The sequence below is a fragment of the Fringilla coelebs genome (assembly GCF_963513975.1).
Source record: "Fringilla coelebs genome assembly, chromosome: 1".
Classification (NCBI taxonomy): domain Eukaryota; kingdom Metazoa; phylum Chordata; class Aves; order Passeriformes; family Fringillidae; genus Fringilla; species Fringilla coelebs.
In genome coordinates, this window is record NC_140028.1 from 47698371 (window position 1) to 47724795 (window position 26425).

The window sequence follows — 26425 nt, forward strand, 5'->3', positions numbered from 1 at the left end:
GCTGTTTGCCAGTGTGTTCAGCCCTAAGATGGGCCATGTTTCATGCTTTCTGAATCACTAATTTCAGCAGGTTATCTGAAAAAGGAATGACATGAAAACCAAAACAAATCAAAACAAAACAAAAGAAAACAAAAGCTCGATATCAGCAACACTCTCTTTCTCATTTCCACACTTCAAAGTCCAAAATGCACTGTGACATTATTACTCTGGGATGTGCAAGGAGGCAAAACATGAGTGACAAATAGACACTCTTTGAAGATGATGGAAGCAGGGGAAGTGTAGTGATCCTGGCCAGGAGAGCCCTGTACATCCAGGAGTCAGTGATTCACGGTACAGGTAAGTGGAACAGGCCCAGGTCTGTGCTGTGCTGCCTCTGGGCCTGGGTTGTGGTGCACAAAACCCTTGGAAGCAGGACCAACTTCCCTAGCTCCTTGGCACAGGGTGCAGGTGATTAGAGCAACTGCATGGCCTTGCCCTTATCTAGAAGCATACAAGGAGTAAAGCTCTCTTGTGAACATCTTTATGGAATAGCTGTTTTCTTGTAAGAAAACTAAAATACTGCAGCCAAAGAGGAGCCTTTCTCCAGAGATGGGATGGCAGCCTGCCAAAGGAGAAGTCCATCCAGGATTAATCCAAGGCAGCAGGAACGTGGGCATCACAGCTTCTGATTTACTTGCTATCTCTGTTGGTCTTTACTTTGTCTTTTTAAATATTAAGTTATTTGTTTTCAGGCCTTTCTTACTCAGATTCAGAGAAAAATCCTGCACTAACTGGCTGAAGAGTGAAACTGACCTGTAAACTCTGTGTTGCATTGCAATGGGTTATAGAGTAGGTGGGTGACAATACTTCAATTTCATTATAAAACTTGAAAGAAATATGTGGTGATAATATACATATTTTAATTTTGTATTCATGTACGCAAAATAAATACAAAATAGGAAAAGGTTTTATTGTGAGGTTGCTTAAAGCATTTTTGGCATTGTGAAAGATGGCTAAAAATCAGAAGCAGCAGGAAGAAATAAAGGAAATGTTATATGAGGATGACACAGCTAGAGCTTAGAAAGTAATGGCAGCAACTTGAAGCTCTGCTCGTAAGACAAGAAAGCCAATATCCTTCTCTGAAGCCTCTCAGATGTTATATAATTATATTACTAAAGCATCCCTGGAAGCAGATCTCTTTAGTCAAATAAACTAATTAAAAGTAACAAAAGGCAGTAGAAGTCCAAACATTATGCATTTGTGTTAGCTGCAGGTGTGAAACTGTTCCTTTTCTTCTTTTTTTTCTTCGAAGATTAAAAATACATGTAGCTATAGACAATACAGAAAAATGAAGCTTGCCTCATTATTTATGCATTAAGAGTTTCAGAAAAAATGTTCAGGTCTAAACTTGCCCCCTTTTGAAACAGAAGTTTCATCCTAATCTTTTGTGATAGTTTGTCACGGCACTGAGGCTCCTGCCCTGCCCCTTCAGTGCTCCTTCTGCATATGACACAGACTTGGCCATCCCACAACACTGCAAAGCTTCTCTGCTCCCTTAATAAATTGTTGCACGATTTCAGAGGCACTGTGAGAGTTTTCAAAATGCAAAACCCCTCTCATGTGCTAAAGGCAGAAAATCAAGTTGCCAGCTCTTCAGATGAAAGGTGTACTGGAGAATAAATAAGGGCGGGGCAAGCAGAAGGGAAGGAGCAGTGGACAAAAGGGCCTTGAAAAAAGCGAGGACTTTCAGACCCTGATAGTGCCCAATTTGTCATTTAGAAAGTTGCTTTTGGCTGTGCTGTTCTTAGAAGCAGTGTGTGCCGACAATCTTTTTTCACCTGCACCACGATTGTATGTGCTACCGAAGCGATTTCCAAAGAGACCCCGTTTGCCCCTCTGTCGATGCGCCATTCTCGTGGTGTTACAGTCCTCTTTGAAGCCGGTTTGCCCCGCGTGTCTCTGAACGCCTCTCGGTGTCTGTCGCCGCCGCGTCCCTCCCCAGTCGGGGGCGCTCCCCGGCAGAGCGGAGCCCAGCCCGCGCACCCGAGCGGCGGCGAAGGCACTCGCAGGATAGTGGCACTCGCAGGATAGTTAGGGTTGGAAGGGACCAACCCCCTGCCAAGTCTGGGTCACCCAGCGTAGGTGACACAGGAACGCGTCCAGGTGAGTTTGGAATGTCTCCAGAGAGGGAGACTCCGTGACTTCCCTGGGCATCTGTTCCCGTGCTCTGACGCCCTCAACGTAAAATTCTTCCTCATGTTGAGGTGGAACTTGGCGTGGTTTAGTTTATGGCTATTGCTCCTCGTCCTGTCGCTAGGCACTAGTGAAACGAGTGTGACACCAAACCGCAGCGGGCACAGGGCGGTACCTGCGGAGCAGCCCCGGGGTCGCAGCGGGGTCACCGTCCCTCCCTGGGAAGAGCTGCGCCCGGTGCAGGCCCCTTTCTCTCAGAGGGTGGGGGGGGGGCGGGCGCAGCGCCCTCGGCGGGACCTTTCTTCACCCTCTCGGCTTTTCGGGCGGGCTGCGGCGAGACATCGACCCCCGGGGCCGCCCCCCGTGCTGGTGCCGGTCGGTCACGGGGGCGGTGCGGCGGCCAGGCGGGCGGAGCCGTGTCCCGTCCCGCCCCGCCGGAGCCCGCGCCGCCCGCCCTGCGCGGCGGGGGGAGCTGCCGGGGCGCCGCTGCCGGTCACATGTAACCGCGCCCGGTGCGCGTAGCACGGCGCGGGGCGGCGGCGGCAGCAGCTCGCGGGGCGAGGCGAGGCGAGGCCGGCAGTGGGCCAGCCCGCCCGCCCGGGGCGGGTTTCCTTCCGCGGGGACGCGGGGCCGGCGGGGGATGCGCCGCTCTCCCGCGGCGACGTTGGCTTTGTTGCTGTCGTGGCCGCCTCTCCCCCGCAGCCGGCGGGAGCGTGTTCGGGGACGGGGCTGTCGCTGGTTCCCCCCTCAGGAGTCCGTTGTCCGGGCTGAGGGGGCTGAGGGGACGGCCCCAAGCCAGGCTCGGCTCGAGGCACGAAGCAGAGGCGGCCTTGGAGACGGGGGCCTGGGTGGTCTCTTGCCCTTGGGAAGCGGTGTCCTCGCTTGCTGCTGTGCGTGGGTGTTCCCTCCTCCTCCTCTTCCCGCTGGTCCCCTCCCTGGAACAGGCGCGGCGCTGGCCGGTGCCCGCAGGTCTCAGCGCACCCTTCCCCGCAGGCAAGGAGCGCAGCTGCTGCGACGCGCCTGGCTCGCCTTAAAAAGTGTTTAATTACCGGGACCGGAACGAGCCGCTCGATTCCAGGCGGGAGTAGGGAACTCCGGCGATCCTGCTGAAGTTCTCGCCGCTTGGGACTGTGCCTGCCTGCTGATCCGGCTGAGATCTCGCACGAACTGTGGGTAAGCTTATTCGGAGCGTCTGGCCTCATAGAAAGTCATTGATAAAACAGAAACGAAATATTTGCGGAAAACAGCCAGGAGATGCCCAAGAACGAGGATTAGTTTAAGTAGTGGTGCTACTTGGGAGTGGTGCTGGATAGATGTGTTATTGCAGATGTGGTAATTGCTATTAAACAAACATTATCTTGATTTTAGAGACGTGCTGCTTTCACAGGGAGGCTGTGTCATAGAAGCATGACCAGCTTCTAACTTCTACAACCCTTTACCCAAAGACTGGAACAAGTACTTTTTGATAACATCACTCATGCTTCTAGTACAGCCACTCTTCTTGGAGCAGCTCCTGTCAGTACAGTGTGTTGTGTGGGTTTGTGGACAGGTTCTGTCTGTTTGTGCAGTTTGGTGCGTTTTGCCCGCCTTCTTTGCAAGCATCACATCATAACGTGTGCGTGCTGGGACATGTAAAAAATCTTCCTGAGCGCGTATCAGCCTTTCCTACAGGAATCTAATTTTCATTGCTAGAGGAAGATCTATTGGAATTCTAGACAATGTTGTACTTTTTGTACAACCTACCTGTTTGTCATGGGGAAAAAACTTCCTATGCAACCTGTGGCCGCTGCCTTGGAGCCTTTATGTTAAGTTGGCCAGTGCTAGTGCTGCTTCTCCTGCTTTTCTAGCTGTATATGAGTGAAACCCACTCATACTCTGCTTAGTATATATAGTCATTGTTCTGGGCTGTGTACATAGCTAGAGGATTCAGCAGGAAAAGAAACCAAAGCAAAAGCAAGTGGGTCTTACAAGTAGTGCTGCCTCATAGTGGCACTTCAGATCTTCATAGGTCACTTTGAGAAAAGCGGCTTGTTTTTTTGCTTGGACTTTATCCTAGCAGTTGGGTAAAGCTGGTAGTTTGTATATAGTTGGTTGGCCTTTTGTATTGAAATATTCTGCAAAGTTCCCTTAAGCAGGCATGCAGGCAGAATGGTAACCTGTGTTCTCTGTGTGGGAAACAACCCCTGTGTTAAGATAGATCCTCTAGTAGCGTGACAGAATCGCTCTGGCATAGGTCTCATAGAAGAAGATAAAAGTGGAGCATCTCAATGCTATTTTTTATACCTTCTTAAAGGATAAGATTCAATTAGCAGTCAAGTACTGTTGTGGTAGTCCTAATGAGTTCAACAGAAGTGCCTTGCAGTCACATCTCAGCTGCAGAGGGGATGCTAAATAATGTTCTGTGGTGTTGTTCTGTCATGATATACCAGTGACTGTGGAGACTGCCATGCAAGCCTTTCAAGGGCACAAGGCTTAAATAGGGGCCATAAAAGGCAGTTTACCTATATTGGCTGATTGATGGAATAAGGTAATGATGGCAGCACAGCTGAAGGAAAGATGTATTCTGTTTTAAGTGGCTGGTAGATTTGCATAGAGGCAGCACAGTCCATATAGATGAACCTGCTAGCAGTATCTTAAGGCAATAATTCCAAACTAAACTATTAAATTTCTCCCTCAGTGCTGATAGCTTGGATTGGTGCCTCAAAACTGGTGGGTGGGGATTTTAGAGCCCTTTGTGATGGGTCATGGGACCAAATAAACTCCTGTCTGCGCAGGAGCGTAGGTGTACAAAGTACAGCTGCAAGTGTACACCACTTGAGTGCCTGTGCATTGATTTGTTTCCATACTCTAAGCTTCTCACTCAAACTTCTGTTGGTGGTTTCTCATCTCCATTACAGAGCAAATCCTATTGCTTAAAACAGTATTTACAACCGTATAAAAGGTTCTGTTAAGAGTCTCTTTGCTGCCAGCTTTATTTAGGCATGTCATTTAGTTTATTAGCTGAAGCTGTATGTTCTTTATCATTTGTCTGATGGGTAACTGCATGCTGATGCACTTTCCAGCCCCAATTGTAGAAAGTTTCATGTGAGTGATCCTTCTATGATTAGTAGCCAGACAGTAATTGTTCTGCATCATTGCCTGCTGCAGGCTTACAGAGTGTATTTGAAATTGGAGGCATGGCCTGAACAGCAAGGTCTTTGAGGACTAAATCAGTGAAGCAGGCAGACCATGTTACTATGCATGTTACTCTATTGTTAATGTTTGCTTTAAGAGTACAAACAAATCAGTGATTTTAACCTTACAACTATTTGGTGGTAGAAAAACTATGCAAGTAATTTTATATAGTGGTTGAACTTTCTGTGTATTTTGAGCTGTTTAAGATTCTGCTCATGCACATAACAGGCCTTGCTGCATGCAAAAGTTGTTTGTTTGAATCAGCGTGTTGGTTTCTTTCCCAAACAGTCTTCTCTTCCTTCTCGTCAATATCAAATGGAAACAGCAGGTTGTTAATTCGTTGAAAATGCATTGCTATTCGTACCTGCTAAGTACATGGGATGTTGACAAACGATACAGGGTAATGATAGGAGAGTGTTTCTCATCTGAGACATGGCTAAAGCAATACTGTGTGCGAGGGGGTGAAAATAACCGATGGGCTTTGCTTTTTTTGTTCCCCCCTTCCCCTCAATGATAGCTAGCAGAAGCCAGCAAAATGAGTCTGACTGTCCTCTTATCTTTGGTTTGTGTGATTCTCAGTGCTGCATTCTGTGTGCTGCTGAAACTGTATCACTTAGTTTCAGAGATAGTATTACAGGCTGATAATACATTAACATACATAATTTTGATCATTCTCTAAACACTGCTAGAACTGATTCACTGAGGAAAGTTATACCTGCCCCAGTAACAATAAACTGTGCTGTGTTGCCTGCACAAGTGGATAGATTGCTATGTAAAGGAGAAAGTAACTTCAGGTCTTGAAGGGCTGCTGGAAGAACTAGTACCGTTTTGTTTTGTTTTCTGGTAGAACTGAAAAGCATGCATGAACAAGAGTGCTGACTAACTGCTTCTGGAGAAAGCATTTGTATCCTGTGTCTGTGGTAGATTGCAGGTGACTGATCCAGTCTGTTCTTCTGAAATATGCTAGAAAGGGCTTGCTTGGTCTTTGTCAAATTCTTTGAAAACAGATTCTCTCTGCTGATTGAGGAAAAGGTAGGGAAACCTTTTTGCTGTGTTGTTAGTTCTTTGGCAGTCTGTCCTGTTCTAATTTCTGCCTCAGTCTTGAATATTGCAGGATCTGCCACTGTTACAGGCTTTTTGTTCCTTATCCAGTGTTCTCACTGTCTCTTTTCTTGCTGAGTGGCTTCTTATCTTACCATAGTCAAAGAGCTCCCTGCATCTATTTAAGCTGTGAGTGTGTGTGGTGCAATCAAGCTGCCTGTCCAGAGCAGCAGCATGTAAACAGTTTGTGGGACCATTCAAAACCTCTGCTAGTATAGTAAAGCTACCTGTGTGAGGCCCATAATCATTAACTGACTGCAGGACCTGGTAAACCTAGTGTGTCAGGTGAATATACTAAACTGGAGACACTAAATTTGGACAGAGTCTCTTGTTTTCCTGTTGTATCAACAGCAATAAATTGTCTATAGCAGCACAGTCTTTTGAAGCTGTTTTTAACATAGTTTCTTGACACTGCTTTAAAGCAGTGTATTTAAATAGGGAAATTCTGTATCTAGGTCTAGTTGAATCATAGAATAACGTGAGTTGGAAGGGACCCTTCAGGAGACCCATCACTGAGTCCAGGTCCTGGCACTATGCAGGATGCCCCATGAGTCGCCCCATGTGCCTGAGAGCATTGTCTTCTTGAACTGTGAGGTTTAGTGCTGTGTCTGCTTTTCTGGGGGACCTGTTCTAGTGCTCAACCACACTCTGGGTGAAAAACTTTTTCTTGATACCCAACCTAAATGTCCCCTGACTCAGCTTCATGCTTTTTCCCCAAGACTTGTCACTGGACACAAGAGGGAAAAGATTAGTACCTGCCCCTCTGCTTTCCCCCATAAGAATGTGGAAGACTACAATGACGTCTCCCTTCAGTCTCCTCTTCTTCAGGCTGAGCAAACCAAATGACCTCAGCCTCCCTTCATAAAGCTTCCCCTCCAGATATTTCGGCATCTTCATTGCTCTCCTTTGGACACTCTCTAATAGCTTAATTCCTTTTTTATGTTGTGGTGCCCAAAACTGTCCTCAGCACTTGAGGTGAGGCTGTCTCAGTGCAGAGCAGGACAATCCCCTCCTGTGCCTGCCTGGCAATGCTGTGCCTGATGCCCCCCAGCCCACAGTTGGCCCTCCTGGCTGCCAGGGCACTGCTGACTTGTGTTTAACTTGCCATCGACCAGGACGCACCCCCAGATCCCTTTCTGCACTGGTACTCTCCAACATCTCACTTCCCAGTGCACATCCAGGGTTGTCCTGTCCCAGATGCAGAGTCCAGCACTTGTGCTTGTTAAGCTTCATACAGTTAGTAGCTGTTATAATAGCATTAAAAAAAAAAAAAAGGGGCAAACCAACTTCAGATTGTGATTTCAGTGTGGAAAAGGATTGGTTAAGACATCACTTCGTAACTGTATTCTTCAACAGAGCTGGTAAGTAGCCATATTGCTTGCCCAAAGACCTAAGGTTCCCTGTCTAGTAGAGAGCTGTAAAATAGTTATAAGGTTTTGTTTTCTCCCTTCTTTGAAAGACATAAATACCTTTTATTTTTTCTTTGCAGTTTAAGCGCAATGGTAGAATTAGAATTAATTAGTGATCTTTTAGAGTTGTGTGTCAACTTCGTTATATTGTACTATTGTGTTTCTTAAAGATAAGGTCAAATCTACAAAGTTGTCTGAGTCTTCCACTCCTCTTCATGTTGAGGTTGCAGGGCCTCAGATCCCCAGGCTCAAGAGATGATAGAACTAATCACTGATGGGTATCTGACATCTCCATGCAAAGACATTCTGTTCCCCAGGGCTGGCAGCCAAAATAACTGTCAGTTAATTCTCAGGTAGTACTTGGGTTAATGGATATACGTAGTTACTTTTTTTTTTAATTCCTGGAACCCTGAAGGGATAAAAGGGATAAGGGTGAAAGCCTTGTAAGGAAAAAGCAAATGCTTACTGGTTATGCTTGTAGCTAAGCTTGCCTTGTTTGTGGCATAGAGTTTCAACTCCCAAGCCACCCTTAGAACCTAGAAAACAAGAGAAGCAACAAAACATGGGTATTTGGTTATTTAACTGCTTTGTATGTGGAATTTTAATGCTTCTTAGTAGCCTGAGTGCCGGGCTGTTGCAACAGCTTGGGCATTAACGTGTGCCACAGAGAGAATAGTCATCTTTCTTATACCAGGGTTAGTATTAAATAATAGCTAAACATGACGTAATTTTAAGCCATAACATACAGCAGTAGAACCGATTGCAAAATCTCTTCTTTTGTATATTTTATCAGAGATGACTACAGAAGCAGAACAGCAGCTTCTCCATGATGCTAGAAATGGAAATGCTGAAGAAGTTAAACGGCTGTTGGATACCTTGGGCAAAGGAGAAATAAGCTTTGATATCAACTGTAAAGGTTAGTAGCCTTCCTCAAATGTTTGTAATCTTGCTGTTGAAGTCACATGTAGTGAAACTGATAGTGGTAGTATAATCTTGCTTTCTTTGGAGTGCCCAGTAGAGTAATAAAAAACCCACTTAAACAACTTTTACACTGTGACTTAAGGGCATATTTGCATAGGGGAGAGATAATAATAAAAGAGTATGGATAGTTGCAGTGTACAGAAAAACTCAGCATAATTCATAGACACTGGAAGTGCCAGCAAGACAAAGAATCAGTACCTCTTTTTGCCTGTGTTCATGCTTATGCCAACTTTGAAGCTTTAGAATACTAAACAAAACAGATTGTGGTGCCCAGGGATTGTTCAGGAGGTAAATAGCTTTCATCAGAGCTGCAGAGAATATTAGATCAGGTCAGTCATTTGTGCTCTGTTCAGTGTAAGGGTTTATTATTTTGAGGTTTTTTAGGCCCATATTTTGTTATCACACAGTAGAAGCGTTACATTTCTTGCCAAATGCAAAAATGTTTGGGGCAAATGTTTACTTCTTACTTCTGGCAGAATACTAGGTTACGTGGGAAAAGAAACTAAGACTGCTCTTCATCTGGGTCCTTGGCCATCACTGACGTTTTGCTCATGTGCAGCTAACAGAGGTGTGGTTCAGCAGCTTGCTTGCTGTGCATTAAAACTTCAAACAGGGACTAGATTTGCAAGCTTGCTAGCAATTAATTGCAGACTACCTTACTTCTTTGTTATTTTAGAAGTTTTATTTCTTTTTATTTACATGAGTATGTTTCTGGTTGCTTCCAAGATGTGGGTGTGAATCTCACTCTTTCTATCCAGGCTGGTGTTCCATTGTTTGTCATTTAACTGTTTAGCAGTACAGAGAAGAAAGTGCTGCAGTGGGAGAGGGAAGAGATCAGCTGTGCTTCCTCTCAACCATAACAGAAGAGAACACCTTGCCCTAAAGGGCAGGGATTCCTATTACCTGAACAAGCTCTATCCCTTTCCCAAGTCTCATTCTTAATCATTAGCTTACTTATCGTTTTGTTTGACTACTCAGCCATGTTTGTGTTTTCTCAATGGTTAATGTGCTCACCTCAGAAAAAGAAGTTGTGAAACCCAGGCTCTTGCTACTTCATCTTTGGGGAGCTAGTTCATCATTTAAAGGGGAACGAAACATACTTTGATGAAGCTGAACTCCTCCATCCTCAGAAGTATATCCTTAGTAAATATTCAATATGTGTAGTGCCTAACAATTGGAATAAAAGTACCTTAAGATTCATGCAACAGTGCCCATAAATAAGTTTCTGAAATCTCCTCTGCTTAGAAGAGGTTACAGAGTGTTTCTGATGTGTTATTACACATAATCTGAGGTCAAGAAAGCTTAATGAAAGGGCATACTCTGCTGTCTATTATATCAAGCAAATGGGTCTCAGATCAGAAAGTCTGCAGCATAGAAGAGACTCAGGTAATGAAGTGAATGATGGTACTTAGTTGTTTTTCTAGTTTATAAGTACATGCCAGCTGGTTAGTACTTGCTTGGTAATAGGAGATCTAGGAAGCTAGAGGGAATGTGCTTGTGATATTAAATGTAACCTAAACTAGTTCCAAATATGGATTTTGTTCACTGTGAAATCTCTGTTTTTGAAGTTTCAATTCTTCTAAATGTCTGAGAACACAGAAGTGTTATTAGTGTTATCTGGGGGAACTGCTTTAGTTGTGTGAAACTTCAGAGTTAAATCTCTGTTCTTCTGCAGTCATTCTTCAGAGACTGACTTGTTTCACTTTGCTCTCATAGAGTGTTCCATTGGAAACAGTCTAAGACAAATTCACGCTAAACGGCCTCTGCTGTATAACTGGCCCTGGCATTCTGCCTCCTCACTAGCTAAACCACTGTGTCTTGCTACGCGTTCTGATCTGTTGGCTACCACGGGATAGTAATTGCATAACAACCTGATGATTAGCTAAAGTATACACTGTAGACTGTAACTATCTTTTTGCAACACTTAATCTTCCTTCTCTTCCTGACAGCCTCTTGTGCTTCTGTCATTATCTTGGATAATAGATGTCCTTAGAAAGTCAGGGTATAGGAAATGTCTTCAGTGCTGTAGCAGTTCCTTCAGGATTTCCATCTGATACAGCAGTACCACTTGGCTTGGAGTAAAGTGCTTCTGGAGCAGGTGGGAGGCTGTACTGCAGGTGGTGTAAACTTTCTGCAGGGTGTGCCTTGGTAGCCCTAAGTTTGACAAGTTGATGTGTCTGGATGTAAAAGCCTATCTTTGACATCTTCTCCTTGTCTTTTCAGAGGGGAGCTACATCTGAGGCTGTGTGTGCTGTATATTCATAAGTGTCAAGTCTGACAACAGTGATCCTAAACATCAGAATTTCTACCAAAGTGAAGGAAGAGAAAATAAATTCAGGCTTCCTGTACTTGCTCAGTTGTGACTGTATTCTATCCAGTCAGTGCTTGCAGATAAGCAGGATTTGCTTGAGGAAAATTCAGCCAAATTATCCGAACTTCTCTTTTTGGGTTCCTCAGTTCACTGGTTTGGAGAGAAGGAATCTACATTACTACAGTTCCAAACTCAGGTTTCATCCAAAAAAACTGTGTTTTCTAAGGCCATATCTTGTTGGCTCATTCTTCTTAAATACAAAAAAATAGGGTATCTAGGAATTTGCAATGTAAAAACTCCGTAAGGTAAGGTTAATGGTCAGTAGTGTGTTATGGCAAATACACATTTGAATGACTACACAGTGGCCTAGTAGCCCACAGTGGAAAATGGCTGCCTACCTTGTCTCCATTCTCTAAATAAACAGTAGCACTTGAGACTTAGAATTAACTGGCATTAAACCAAAGAGCTGTGTGTAAGAGGGAAAGGAATTATGTTTTTTTGTTGGAATTATGTTATTTCTCCTTTCCTACCCTTGCATTCTCCCTAGGTTAAAGCTGTCATGGTTTAAAATAATAATAAAATACAAACACTTGTGGTCACTTTGAAGAGAAGTAACACCTCAAAAGCTTGAGAATAAATGGTCAGCCAAGATCAGAAATGCAGACATTCAGAGTGGATGCAGAACTTTATTCAGTAAGAACTGTAAATCTGGACAGATTCCTGGTTATTTTTTTTTTCATGACTGAATTCCTTGGCAGCATCACTGTCTTGTCAGTGCTGTTAACTAATGAATGTTTTGACCTAATTGTATGAATTCAGTGCAACTCAGATCTCTTTTGTGTTCTTTGAATGAACATTACTTCCTACTGGACTGAGGGATGAGAGATGTTCATTTAGTATGTTATCTAGCATAACTAGCCCCAGAGTTAGTGGTTCACACAGTATTTATCTTCTGTGATACTTTTGCCCATCAGTAATGTAGGGTAGGAGCTCTGTTGTAGGCCAGACTGTAATAAGGGAAAGATCTAAATCTGGGATTGGAAACAGCAAGAGTTGAGAAGAAAGAGAATCAAATTACAAAAAAATTGTCAATAAAGGGCAGGAATGTTAGCTGGAAACAGTTATAAGAAATGGGAAAATGTTTCAGCTCTGAACCACGTTCTAATGTTAATTTTTAATATGAGAGCAGAAAAGATTATGAACTTTCAAGATGAACAGTTTATTTTCCTTGTGCTTGTGGCTTGTTTTCTCAGGGCAAACACACACAAACTTAGGTTGTGTGTGTTCCGTGCCTCAGTACTTGAGCTTATGTGACAGGGGAAAACTTAACAGTGGCAATGATTTCAAAACAATTTCCACTGCCTTATTTTCATTTTTCTTCCAAGTACAAAATGATAGCTTTTAGGTGACACTGTAATGCTGCGGGTGTATTGCTTAGTTAAAAACAAGGTACAGGTTTCTTTTGCTTAATATAGTGGAGTGTTGCAGTTGGAAAGTAAAGTGAGTTGTTAACTTTAGTTAATCTTTAATGCTTTAATATCTTGCTTTTAAAGAAATTATTGTAGGAGAATTGTTGAATTTCATACAGCCAGTCGTCCAGGTCATGTTTTAAATGCTCTTTAAAGTATAAATCATATTTTCCTTTACATATACATTTCTGTGCCTGCTTCCTGTCTGTGCTTTATCATTCTGCAACTTAAAGCTGTGAGGGCATGAGTTCTACCATGCATAAAGATTTCAAAGCACATTACTTAGTGAGGCTGTCTTTATTAGAAGTGAGTAAAGCACAAGGCAACAAAAAAACTGAAAACAAAACCTCAACATTAGGTCATTCCACCTATTTTATTTTGTTTGAAAGATGGGTTGTCTTACCTCTCATTTGTATGAAGAAAATAAAATTGTGTAAACCAGAGTTTTTTTAGAAACAAGAGAAAAATGTGCTTGCATGTGCCATTTTCTTAGTGAATGAAGAATGAAAGTAACTGAAGCTACTTGCAAGTATTGAATGGTGTTACAAGCAAAGAAAAGTTTTATTCTCAGTCAGGTAACACAACTTTTCCCTTTCAGAAGGTTGTGGGGTTTGTTTTTTTTTGTTTTTTTTTTTTTAGGTTTTTTGGGTAGATTTTGTTGGGTTTGTTAGGGTTTTTTTGGTGTTTTGTTTTGATTTTTGTTTTTAAGATTTGAATCCAGCTTTCTCAAACTGCCTCCTGATTTTTATAGTAATTTAAATAGTATGAGTAGTATTGATGCTTCCAGCCTCTTTGTTCCTCTGCTTCCATGAAGAATGGTCATCTATGACTACCTCCAAGCACATGATACTCTTTTGTACTGTGTGATCAAAACTTAATTTACCTGTTTTGTCTTTTAGGCAGAAGTAAGTCTAATATGGGTTGGACACCTCTTCACCTTGCTTGCTACTTTGGACATGCTGTTGTAGTAGAGGATTTGCTGAAGGTATGTGTCTGTTTTCCTCTCGGTGTAAGGCTAGAAGCAGTTAGTGTTTGTTCAGGTTTTTGTGATAGAAGAAAAGAGGCTTTGCAGAGAGGCAGAAGCACTCCTACAGTTTATCTACATGTAACATAGACATAACTGATTGTGTGACATTAAATAGGCCTGGTTAGAAAGACCCAAAATAGTGACAGTGGAAGTCTGTACAGTAGCATACAGCCCTTACTCTGAGCAATTTTTACAATTATTGGTTCTTAACTCATTTTCTCTTGGAGTGTAACTACCTGCATGTAGGAACTAATGACATACAATATATAGGTATGCACTCATGAAAGCTCATGTTTTTTGAAGCTTAGTGGGTATCTGCATATAAGCCAGCATGTGATACTAGTAATGCAATGACTTCAGCAGTTTGATTCGTTTACTGTTGTTCATAAAGTGCTTAAGTTTAGGCAGTTTCAGTTCCCAAGCTGTAGAAAAGTCTGAAGTGTGTCCAATACAACAAATCCTGCATTATCTAATTCTATATTGTGTATAGAAGTATGCCCAGAATTTTGTGCAAAGTAGCCTGTATGTGTTTCTTTCAGGCACAGGCTAATATAGTTGGACTCATTATTTCTTTCCAACGTCTTTGAAATAGTGAATTGCGTGATGAATTTTGGAATTATGGAATTCTCTTATCAAAACTGATGTGTTTGTATTTGCATAACAGCTGCAAATGCAGTGGCTGTGTGGTTTCTGACTGATTTTTTTGTTTGTTTTTGCTCTCAGGGTAGCTTCAACGAACCTTAACAATACTAGGCCCTTTTTCGTATTTGAAAGATTTTGCTGGATGGCAGGAATGTGATAAACAGGCTCAGGTGCAAAACTAATCTAAACTTGATTTTCATTAAGAATAAAAGCTGCCAGCATAATCCAGACTTTAATGGAGCAAACAAATTTGAGATTTCTTTGAGAAATTCTTCTCTAGCCTACAAATTTGCTCAGTAAATAAAGCCATTTTCAATTCAAGTGGGCTGCTTAAAGCAAAAGGTAAAGTTTTATCACTTAATGCATTTATCAAGCATCCAGCTTCAAGAGTTGGAAGAGTATAGAGTATAGAAGGACTTTGTACTTTTAGTTCTTTTGATAGGGCTCTTGAAAGAGAAATAAGTGAGGCTGTGCACTTCTGAAAGCTAGGCATGTATAAGTGTGTATGTACTTGTGCAAAGAGCAAGTGAAGGAGGCATTATGAGAAACAGAGTTCTGGAACTATAGTCAGGTTCATCAGTAAACTTGAGGCAGGCAGCAATGACCTGGCTAAATAACGTGGTCTAAACATAGGTGATGAAGTTACGTATGCCCTGCCCTCCCTTTGACCCTTTGAGAGTTTAGGTAGAGTGGTGTAGAAGAAATACTTAATGAAAGAAGGATAGGATTTCTTGGTTTCTTGGAAGAGTGCCTGTGCAGCGTGGCAAACACTCCTCCTTTCAGATAAAAGGCATGGGATGGAGAAAGTGTGTGACAAAAGGAAGGGAGATTTAACATGAAGACCTACAAAAACCAAGTCCCCGCCCCTTGTTTTAAACTCACTTTCCATATATTCTCTTCTTAAAAGTGTGAGATATGCCTGGAAAACTGCAGGGGGCTTTTCCTTTTGTAAGCAATTGAGAGAATGTTGGCTATGAATCTTAGATACATACTTTAGCCTTGTTTCCAGGATAACTGTATTACAGTTCTGATCTGATTTGCCACGAGGTCTACATTAGTGTCCTATCTCCCCTTCCCCCCAGACAGAGGAAATAGCCGTGTAGCTCTTGTTGGAAGGATATTCAGATGTCTGTTGGTCTTGCTGTTTAGGCAGGTGCAGATGTGAATGTGCTGAATGACATGGGGGACACTCCACTCCATCGTGCAGCTTTCACAGGGCGTAAGGTAAAGTATGGTGCCTTTTTTAAGCCTCACTTGTAGAATTATTAAGAAAGTGCTACCAATAAGATCACTTCAAAAAGATGTTTTTACAGGGTCTAAAAATGACTTATTGTCTGTTTTGGTACAGCGTGTTCAGAAGGATTAGGCACATTGCCTAGCTTGCATAACTGTCCAAAAAAAAAAAAAACCACAGAGAGAAACCACATTGTTTTAATCTTAGTAGCTTCTGGAGGGGAAAGAAATCTCTTAAATTAGGATACACAGGCCCATTTGGTGTCTGGAAGTGCTTTTTCTTCATAGTTAATTAGAACTAAAGAGCTTTTTATAGGCCTGTGTAATGTGACTCTAGTTTGATTTTTTTTCCCCCCTCCACCATTGCCACCATCATTCCACAACTAGTATTGCCTCTATGGATAACATCTTGGCCCTTCAGAGGGAGTGACTGCTTACTGTTTTGTCAAAAGAGCCAGTTGTACAATTTTTATCTGTCCAAGTCAGCATTCACACCAGGTACACCAGCTTTTCAGGGTCAGTCTGTTCAGCTTTACCTCCTGTTGATTTCTTCAGCCTGACTGATGGGAGAGAAAATGTTGCAGTCAGTCTCACTCTTCAATCTCTCTAAAACATCCCTTCCTGTTTTCATCAGAAACCAGCAGTGGTGAGAAGCCGTTGTTACAAAGCTCATCTCACAGGATGTCAATAGCTGGAAAGCCTGATTGTGGCCTTGCAGTTACACAGACAGATAAGCAGTGCTTTTCAAATTGTTTTTCAGGAGGTGGTGATGTTACTCTTGCAGCATAACGCTGATCCTTCTATTGTTAACGGCAGTGGAGAGACTGCAAAAGAAGTTACCTATGACAAAGACATAAGGAATATGTTGGAAGGTAACTTCAGGAGGTCAAAGCTTGTTTTGGGGTTTTTTTTAACATGTGTGCATTCTAAAAGCTGCTTTTTTCCCTGCAAGTTAGAGAAGCTCAGTTGAATTTTCTTTTTAAATTTGGTTATTAGAAAGAAAACAGTCATAGTTTTGGTTCTTGTGTGCAGTACTGACAAGTGGGGTTTTTTGGGGACTCAAGAGTTAAGTATTATGAATACAAATAGCATTATTCAGGTTACTATTTCAGTCCTGCTGGGGTAGTCCTTGCTACAGATTGAATGGTATGTGGGCAGTCAAAGCCTTGGCTCACTGGAAGAGACAAAACTCAAGTCAAAAACAGTAAGTGGCTTTGTGTCAACCAAATCATTAGAGAGCAAAATTCTGAACAGTTCACAAAGGTGACTCAGTTATGGATCAGATTTAGGACTTGCTATTGCAGTCTTAGACATTGTGTCAAAAAGCATAAAAAAATAAAAACACTTCCCCTTGTTTCCTCCATGGCCTCACAGGTGTCAGAGATGAGGCAGATGGTGTCCAAATACAAATCTAGTTCACTGATTATAGTTTTGGAGAGTTCAAAAACTGTTGCTTCCTGGTATTACTATGTAATACTCTTAAATACTGATGGAGCTCTGTGTCCACTACCACAGACTGCATTTAAGAAGTGAACTCTCTTCTGATTCTACGTGCAAATGCACAAAAAACTCATTTCCACTGCTCATCTGCTGAATCGTTAAAGAAGAATAAAATTTTGAAAGAATGATAAGAAGAGTAGAAGAGAAGCTGAAAAGAGCATAGGGAAAATCTGAGATAAGGATGTTTCTTAGTTCCCATTTTCTCTTCTGCAGGGAGTAGGCTTGGTTTTAAGTGTTGAAATAATAATAATAATAATAATATATATGTATATGTGTATAAAAACTTGCACATCTTATAAAATTTTATCTTCTTTGAATATATTTTTGCTCTGACACAGACTTTTCTGAATAAATATTCTATTTATACCTGTCCAAAATAAATAATACTGGAAACTTTTGCTTCTCTAGGCTTGTTTTGCTATACTTTTTTTGAATGCTGTACTTCATATGTAGTTTACTGAGAATGACCTTACTTTTTTTTTTTTTTTTTTTAGCAGTGGAAAGGACACAAGAAAGGAAACTGGAAGAACTCCTCTTAGGAGCAGCAAGAGAAGGGGAAACAGGGAAACTGACTGCCTTGGTAAGAATTCAAGTCAAGTGACTAAATCCGTTATGCTAATATAACAAAATATGATTGTGCCTTGCATTTCAAGGACTCTGACTATGGAATATTAGTGCTGTGCCCCATGTGATATTGGTAAGGTACTGAACCCTCAAGGATTTTCTTCTTTGCTGGAGGTTGCAAAACCAACAGTTTTCAACTTCTTTCATGTTTTTAAATCTTTTAGAAAGAATTAGCTAGTTAGTTGTAAACAGCAGCGTAATGGTTCATGTTCTGCTGAGATAAGCTTAGTATGTTATTGTGGATACTTTAATGTCATGGATGTCTAGATTTTCACCACAGTGTGGCCTGTCTTTAATCTTGAAAGGTAAGCTCTCTCTTGTTAGCATCTATTGTAGTTTTTAATGGAGAGTTGTCTGCACAGCATAGTTTCATGCTGAGCAGAAATTGAAAACTGTGTATTTGTGTGTGTGCACACAATCCCAGATGAACAGTGTGATGGCATGGCAAGGCTGTGGCAGAAGCAGATCACAGAAGGACTGGAGGGTGCCTCTGGATGTGATCAACTCCTGTTTGCAGAGCAGAATGAACTACAGCAGATTGCTCAGGACCAAATCTAGCTGGGTTTTGAAGCAGAGTCACAATGCTTGAACTCACACTTTGGAAAGTCCTGAATAGTGTCCTTGGTAGTAAGACATGCAGTATGGAACAGTTTTTACCTACTTAGCACCTTTAGTAATGCCTTTTCAGGCATCAAAATTCACATATGTGAGATTTGTATATTGAGATATTTGGTGTTCTTTATTTTTCTGCCTGGAAGCCAGAAGTGAACACCTGTTTGCAATTTACTCCCCCCCCTTAAGTTTTTTTCTTATAGCCCAAAGTGCCCTTGTCTTTCTAACTCCTTGCATGGAAATTCTTGTTAAATCTTTGGTCATCCTTGTAATTCTTATTTGGAGATTTTGTACTGTCCTCTTTGAAACTGAGAGACAACTAGCACCTACACAGCACCTAAGATGTAGAAAAATATGCATTTAAAAAAATGCATTAATACATGCACAATTGTACTAATTGTAATTAATACACTGCCATAAGTGATCTAGTCTTGATTCTGATAATTTTAATACTTGTTACATGTCTGCTGACTAATCCTTAAACTTATGTGAAAATAAAATCGGGAAAAAAGTGGCTCCTTGTAGAAATCTGTCATTAAAAACCTCTGCTTTCTTTTGTGTGGCATGTAACTATGCATGAGCATGTAATTCTTCCTGTGAACATTGTAATTTCTAGGTGATTTTCTTTATTAAAAATATTTTAATATTTCTTTTATTTATTTTTAATAATTTTAATATTTATTTCTTTTCAATATTTTTTATTTTTTGTATTTGCTATCTTTGAGCTCTGTATATGTGAAGACAGCTATATATTGACTTCTAAAACTTTTCATAGTATTGTCATGTTTTTGACCTGGAGTCAGTTTTAAGTCAATCCTTAACAGGTGTTCCTTGGAATACACTCACAGCTTTATGGTTTCCTACCCTCTGACTTTCCTACCCTTAGGTTAATACCTCTGTGCAGAATTTGTGTAGCTCTCTCAGAACTGCCCTTTAGCTCCAAAATTCACCATACTTTACCTACTGATTGTTCAGGCATCTCTGTCCTACTTAATTTTTTTTATTAGCAGACTATGATGCTCATGGAACTTTAGCTTCTTATATCTACTTTTACTGTGACACCTAATACCAGAACATGTTATTTACTAGAAGTTTGATCTTCAGCAGCTGAATCTTAACCCAGTCTCCTTAGTCTACTTGAAGCAAAGCCAGTGTGTTTTTCCTGTGAGTTCTCAAAAATGTACTGTACATTTCCTGAAATGACTTGAGAGATTTTTATCTGAATGAGCATGAAGCATGAAGCTTCCTTCCAAATATTCCCTTGTAACATGGCATAAGGTGCTGAAAGCACAGACATGTGGCTTAAATGGTATGGAGGCAAGAAGTCAGAAGAGGAAGTAAATGTAAAACAGCTGGTTGGAAAGAGCTAAAGCTTAGGAATCCTCAGGAATGCAAGTATTTGACTACAGTGTTAATGAGGGTATACTTCCACAAACTCCCTCTTTTTGACTTTTGTTCCCTTACCAACTGATCTGTAAACAACAGCTTGTATAAGGGATAAGTAGTTTATCCCTTACAGAACTACTTCTGAGGTTCATATAAAGTAGTTGCTGTTGATGTTAAATTGTGGCCCTGGGAATTCTGTTATTATTTTGTAATTTTATCTAAAGATAGCATATGCCTAATGTGAGTACTTAAACTCAGTTTCTCAAAAGTTGTTGTCATGCACTTGTGACTCTGGTCTCCTAAGGCTGCTTATCAGTAACTTAGCCTTTCTAGTAAGGCACTCCCATTTGGCTTATGAGTTTAAGTGGCTGGTAGTGCATGAAATGGTTTGGACTGGAAGGGACCTCTGCAGATCATTCAGTCCAACTCCCATGTATGCATCCAGTAGCCACATATTTGAGTAGAAGTGTAGTGGTATTTTAGGGTAGTTAGCACAACCCTTCTCTTTGAAGCAGTCAGTTTCTCAAAATGTTTATGTTGTGTGCAAGTAAAACTCAGTTTTGGGTTGGTTTTTTTTCCTTGGTTACATAGCTACTTTTATCTTAATAGACTTAAGAATTCAGCAAAACTGTGTAACAGATTGCCTATCCTAGAAGCTCTAAATGGCCTAGGATATCTGGCATTGAGACTGGCAGGTCTGCCACCCTTCAGTACAAAGTTCCTATTCTCTGAAACAGGGTGGCTGCACAACTTTTTTCTGGATTAGCACTGGCCTGTGCTAACTTCTGCACTGTCCCTGGGAGTCTTCTATGAAGAACAGCAGATTTTTGACAGTAGAGCTGGGCAGGGCCATTCTAGCATATAAATGACTGAACTGCAGTACTGTGCAGCTTTCCCTGGCACTGTGCAGTTGAGCAGAAAAATGTGTCCATATTGTGCAGCAGAGGTGGAAGGGGTATAGCAAGCAAAAGACTGAAGTTCCTTACTCTAGCTGAATGTCTTGATTGTTGCACTCCTTGCCCTTCTCATAACACTTGCTTAATGCCCTCTGTTTTGCCAAGTCTACACTGAAGCATCCTAGTTAGGAACAATTAATTTTCAAAAGACAGAATATGGCATCTTGGGGGGGGGGGGGGGGGGAACTGATAAGTAAGCAGAACTTTGTTTTTTTCCAGTTAAACAAGCGCAAGCCACCTGATATCAACTGTACAGATCAGATGGGGAACACGCCCTTGCACTGTGCAGCATACCGTGCTCATAAGCACTGTGCATTGAAACTTCTGAAAAATGGAGCAGATCCTAAAATAAAAAATAAAAATGGTGAGTACCAAATTAAAAGTATGCTAAATGGTAGGTGGAGACACAAATTCAACATCTTCTGCAAGCTTTGTTACTTATTACGCAGCGTTCAGGGAAATTCTTACAGAACTTTACGAGCTTTGTGTCACTAATAATAAAGGAAGGCCAGCAGTGACTAAATTGCAGGAGGCTGGAGAATTGTAGCAAAATACTTATTGTATGTGCTTTTATTTTCCAAGCCGACCCATTTCTGGAAAATTTACTGCTGTTGTAACAGTAAAATGTGCATGGCTTTTGTTTTCTTGATGCTAAACATTGAACACAGGTAACAAAAAAAAAGCAAGATTGAAAATATGCCTGAGACAAAGTGACTCCTCAGAAGAAGATTTCTAATGAAACCAAAAAGAAGAAAACTTGATGCAGATTTTATGCAAACTGTGTTCTTGTCCTCTATTTAAAGATGCCTCTGTCTTGGTATTTGTGGGTGTCCTAAACTGCTTTATATGGCTGGAAGCGAAAAACAAATTTAAATCAGTAAGGGCAAAGGGCTCTCTATGGTTAGTAGAACTCTGATGAGCAGTGCAATGCCTTAAAGTTCAATACCTTTTTTAGTCTTCTGCCCTTGAGGAGTTGATGTTCCCTAATTATAAATAAGTGTATATGCTTGAAAGCCAAACTGATGGATAATGAGTGTCAAATTATTTTAAAGTACATCTAAGTTTATTTTCATCAAATTCTCATGCCTTGTTTTGTTACTAAACAGATCAGACACCCCTTGACCTAGCCCAAGGTGCAGAAATGAAACTGATACTGGCAGGTAAAACTGGAAAGGTAGGAACTTTTGTATCAATTTAAAATGCCAAGGCTGTCTAGTTGAAGCTATTCCTATATGAGCTTTAATTTCTGTGCAGGTTATCAACAAACCCCTGAGGCGTTATGAAGGTCTCCTATGGAAGGTATGGCTTATTTCCCTTTCTAAAATAGCTTATAAGATTTCAAAGTATGTCCCTTTTCTGTATTTCAGTGATAACTGATGAATGAAAGGATTTTTGAATAGTACTTAATAACAATTTTGTCTAATATGTGTAGATGGGCTGGCTGAGTGGAGTGGCTATCAGATTCATGGTACCCTGATCTTAACCTCAGTCACTAAAATCTTTATTTCTTGGTAATTTTTGTGGCAAAGCTGCACTGTGATAAGGCTTTGTTCCTTTTGTGTGGGCAAAATGCTTTTTCTTTCCTCAACAGATTACTTTGATAATATCTGACTGTGACTAATATTTTGCCATCATCTTCTGAAAATTTTAAAACTTAGTGGGAAGATGGCATTTAAAGAGTTTAAAGCTCATTTTACTGTGTTGCTGAAATGAATCTAAGGTCTACATGAATGTTTAATTACATTGCTTAATGAAATCTTTAAAGTTTTCTTCAGTGTAAATTTTCCTATATCACAATTGTAATATAAGGAACTGTTCTTTAAAAAGAACTGTGTGCTAAAGCTTGAGAAAGATAAAATGTTGTAGCTAGAGATGTCAATGTGTTTTGTTTCTCATTTGATTTTATAAAATAGAATTGTGTGATGACCAACAATTCCTGTAATATTAAAAAATGCAACATTTTAACATTTCAGTTCTTACTGAATAGCAGGCTCAACTTTTATCTTTAGGTGGTTCCAAAAACAAGAGTAGTGCTGCACTTGTAAAAAGCTCTCAGCTTGCTGTGATTGTCAGGATATGCAGAACTTAAAGGGTTTTTTAAGTTCTGGGTTTTTAAGCTTAGTTTTAAGTGTTAAGCAAGCTTCTCTGCCTGACCACGCAGGAGTCACTCTGTCCATCACACTTCTTCCACCAGAGACTTTTAACTGCTGGGACCAAAGCCCCTTTGCAGTTGGTGGCTCCAGGGAGTTGACAAGTGCCCAGCTTGGCTCCCTGAACTCACCACACTCAGTCAGACAAGGTTTCCTTACCAGCTTGACCTTGGTTTCCCATAGCTGAGTTTCAGATGTCTGGATCCTTACTTTAATAATTGTGCAATAACAAAAATAGCAGCTTGAGCTAGTGCCTCTGAGGAGGTACCCAAATGAAGGAACCCCTGGGTTTTTCAGCCCTTGCAGTCTAAGTGTGTGAAAGTCTTGACTCTTCCTGCTGAGTGCTCAGCTCCTGACACCATAAAGTCCCTGTGCCCTTGGCTAAGCAAAGGGTCATTGCCATTTCATGGTCTCTTGCCTCAGGCTCCTACCACCCAGAGCTCCGTTCTGCAGCTCACACTGCAGCTGTGCACTGAGCTGTCTGTACTAAAAGTGTTCTGTTGAGCTTATGTAGCCTTTCATTTTTTTCCCCTTTTAGAGCTCACGATTTTTTGGTTGGAAACTCTACTGGATAGTTCTAGAACATGGAGTGCTTTCCTGGTATCGCAGACAGTAAGTTCTGTGTTTAAATTTCTGAAAAGCAGTTTAAATAATTCTTGTCTTCACTAAATCTCTTCTTCTTTCAAAGAGCTGATGCAGTGAATAATGATCATCGTCAGGGGTGCAAGCATCTAACGCAAGCTGTCTGCACGGTAGGAATGTGTTGTAACTACTGAGTTGTTTTTTTATGTTCCATTGTATTCCAGTCCTGGTTAATGAAAACTTCCGCTGGATTGGTAACCTGATCTTTGTTATAAAATAGGGAGAAAGCTTGTGCTGTTGAAAGAAACGCTTGTTCCTGTCCAGCAAAGTATTCTTTTATGTAAAGTGGCCATAAAGCTCCCTCACTGCTTTCTAAAGCATTGAAGATTTAGACACACAAGGTGTCCTGAAAGCAGACTGGGTCGGTTTGAAGCATGTGATCTGGAATAGCCAAAGCTCCAGTTCCTCCTTAGCTGTCCCTGGCTGCTTGTGACCAATTGCATAACTTAAGCTGATCTCTAAGTTGAAACACTAATCAATTTTGAAGGTGATGTTTGTAAAACTTACCTGATTTACGTTATGCTTGCGGGAATCCGTTTTGGAATGGGTGAACAGAGAAAACAAAGGCCATTTATAATGCCCAGCAAGATGAAGTTTTTAAGAGAAATGCATTTAAGATAATTTCCATGTTTCTATAACTGCCCTATCTTAGTTTGGCACCATAAGTTCTGTTAAACTGCACTTATATATGCACTCGTATAGAAAAGTGATTTGCTTTTCAGTATCTACAAATTCCTTAATATTGACAATCTTAACTGTTGCTGAGGTTTTGTCTGAATCAAGTGGTGCAAGTAAATACAAATATAATATTTAACCATAAGAACCTCTATATTGCTATTAATAACATAATGATACACTTTGGAAAACTGTTCTGACCAAGGTTTTTATAAATTGCAATTACTTGGATCAAAACTGAGGCAAAAACTACTGAGTTAAGCATAATTTTATACATTGCATACATTTCATTTTTTTTCTGACTGATTCATTATACTAATTTTGTTTTTTCTGCACTTTGTTCTAGATAAAATCAACAGACAGTTGCTTCTTTTCTGTCAGATGTTTTGATGACACTGTTCATCGTTTCAAGATTCCTAAAAATAACCTTCCTTCTCAAACAAGAGAGGTAATAATGACTCTTTATCAAAGGCATTAAAATGCAGCAACTTCTATAATTAATAATTTGCATACTAATTGGAAGCATTGGTAGCAGCGTATTTTATATTTTGATCATCGGGACTTGGTAGCATAAGTGCAGATATTATATCTTTTTAGCATGGTTATAGATTAAACAGCAAAAAATTAGCCCGTTGTGATTATCTCTTCTTTAAAATAAGTGCTACCTTGTTTTCCAGCTCTGTTCCTGTATTATGCCCTGTTATCTAACTTCCTGTTTTTCATTCACTTCCCCATGTGGTAAATTTATATTGGAACCTCCTTCTTTTGCACTTTCATAGTTCATTATCCCAAACAAAAGAATGCTTAATGGTGCAGTCTACTCTTAACCATACTCCCAGATGGCCTAATAAACTGTATTCTCTCAAAAGGTGGCTCTGAAACAAGAGAAACATTTTTTTAGGGCTATTTGTAGTATATTCACTGTTGTACTTGTGCAGGTGTACTAACTAGAGATAGAGTTGGGGTGGAGGCAACTGGAGTTCTGTGTCCAGTTTTGGGCTTCTCACAACAAGAGAGATACAAACATACTAGAGAACCTAACAAAGGGCCATGAAGGTGATTGAAGGGATCAGAATATCACTTTTACTAGGAAACACTGAGAGAGCTGGGAATGCTCAGTCTGGAGAAGGGGAGGCTCAGGGGAACCTTGTTTATGTATTTAAATGCCTGAGGAGAGGTGCCAAGAGGGACAGAGCCAGGCTCTTTTCAGTGGTGCCTGGTGACAGGACCAGAGGCAATGGGCACAGACTGAAGCACTGGGATTTCTCTCTGAGCATAAGAAAAAAGTGTGAGGGTGGCCATGCCCTGCCACAGGGGGCCCACAGCAGTTGTGCAATCTCCATCCTTGAAGATTTTCAAAAGCCATCTAGATGTCCTGGCCCACCAGCTCTAGGTGGGCCTTCTTGAGCAGAGGGGTGGGACTCAATGACCTTCAGAGGTCCCTGCCAGCCTCCACCATTCTTTGATCCATTTACAGGAAAAGAATCTGCCTCTTAATTGTGATAGTGCTAGAGGTTTTGTGCATGGAGTTTATCATGCATAAGAAGGCAGACTTTGTCACAGGGACCTTGATGTCTGAACAGAACCCCAGAGATGCAAAATGTATTCCCTACAGTCTTTTAATTTATAAGATTTTTTAATGTGACCTTGGATAGACTGAGCAGAGGGTTTTATTTGTGCTTAAGGGTTAATAAGAAGTTAAGTCTGTGGTACTCTGCCCATAGAGTATTTAATCTGCAATACATGTTACATTTTCTAGCTATCTATTTCTTGCCTATTGAGATGTCTCATTTTACTAAGGACTATCTTATTTATATCAACAGAAAATTTTGTTGTTCTGCTTACATGATCCTTTGTTTTGGGGATGACCTTTGAAATGTTTGTTAACTCTGTTTTTTCCTTTCCAGAGCTGGCTAGAAGCAATAGAGGACCACTCTGCATATAGCACTCACTACTGCACACAGGAACAGCTGAGTAGTGATGATGAAGATGATGCAGTATCTGTTACAGACCTACAGGACACTCTAAAAGTATGTACTGAACACTTACTTGGCTCGTGCCTCTGGGCAGTTGCAGATTAGCCTTGTTTTGTGTTAAAATACTTCAATGTACCTTTGACTAAAAGTGATGATTCCTCCCATGGATGCATAAATGCTGCTTGTGTTTGCATTGCTTGCTGTCATGTATTCCTGCTCAGCTAAAATGACATATTTATCACAGCTACAGGGCTGTGATTTCACTTTTGCCAGTACTACACGATAGAAAGCTGTTTGAGAGTTTCAGCCAGGAGAGGGAGCCTTGTGTACTCGTTATCCTTCAGTCTCAGTGTCACCAAAGCTAACCCACCTCGAGTTCAGCCTC

The 26425-nt window shown here is 41.0% G+C and overlaps 1 protein-coding gene across 2 annotated transcripts in view; it reads left to right on the forward strand.

Moving 5' to 3' along the window:
• Positions 1-2738: 2738 nt before the first annotated feature.
• The window catches only part of OSBPL1A (oxysterol binding protein like 1A), a 77461-nt gene continuing 53774 nt past the window's right edge, over positions 2739-26425 (forward strand). Inside the window, exons 1-14 of one of the 2 annotated variants that reach the window (XM_084221535.1) lie at positions 2739-3062; positions 3166-3345; positions 8650-8772; positions 13517-13602; positions 15436-15510; positions 16280-16391; positions 17514-17599; positions 20817-20961; positions 21704-21771; positions 21852-21896; positions 23286-23359; positions 23436-23499; positions 24411-24512; positions 25972-26094. In XM_084221535.1, the coding sequence (XP_084077661.1) occupies positions 8652-8772; positions 13517-13602; positions 15436-15510; positions 16280-16391; positions 17514-17599; positions 20817-20961; positions 21704-21771; positions 21852-21896; positions 23286-23359; positions 23436-23499; positions 24411-24512; positions 25972-26094 (1101 nt within the window). In that variant the 5' untranslated portion in view covers positions 2739-3062; positions 3166-3345; positions 8650-8651. Of the gene's footprint in view, positions 3063-3103; positions 3346-8649; positions 8773-13516; positions 13603-15435; positions 15511-16279; positions 16392-17513; positions 17600-20816; positions 20962-21703; positions 21772-21851; positions 21897-23285; positions 23360-23435; positions 23500-24410; positions 24513-25971; positions 26095-26425 lie in introns of those variants that run through there. The other variant, XM_084221536.1, reaches the window with a different exon arrangement.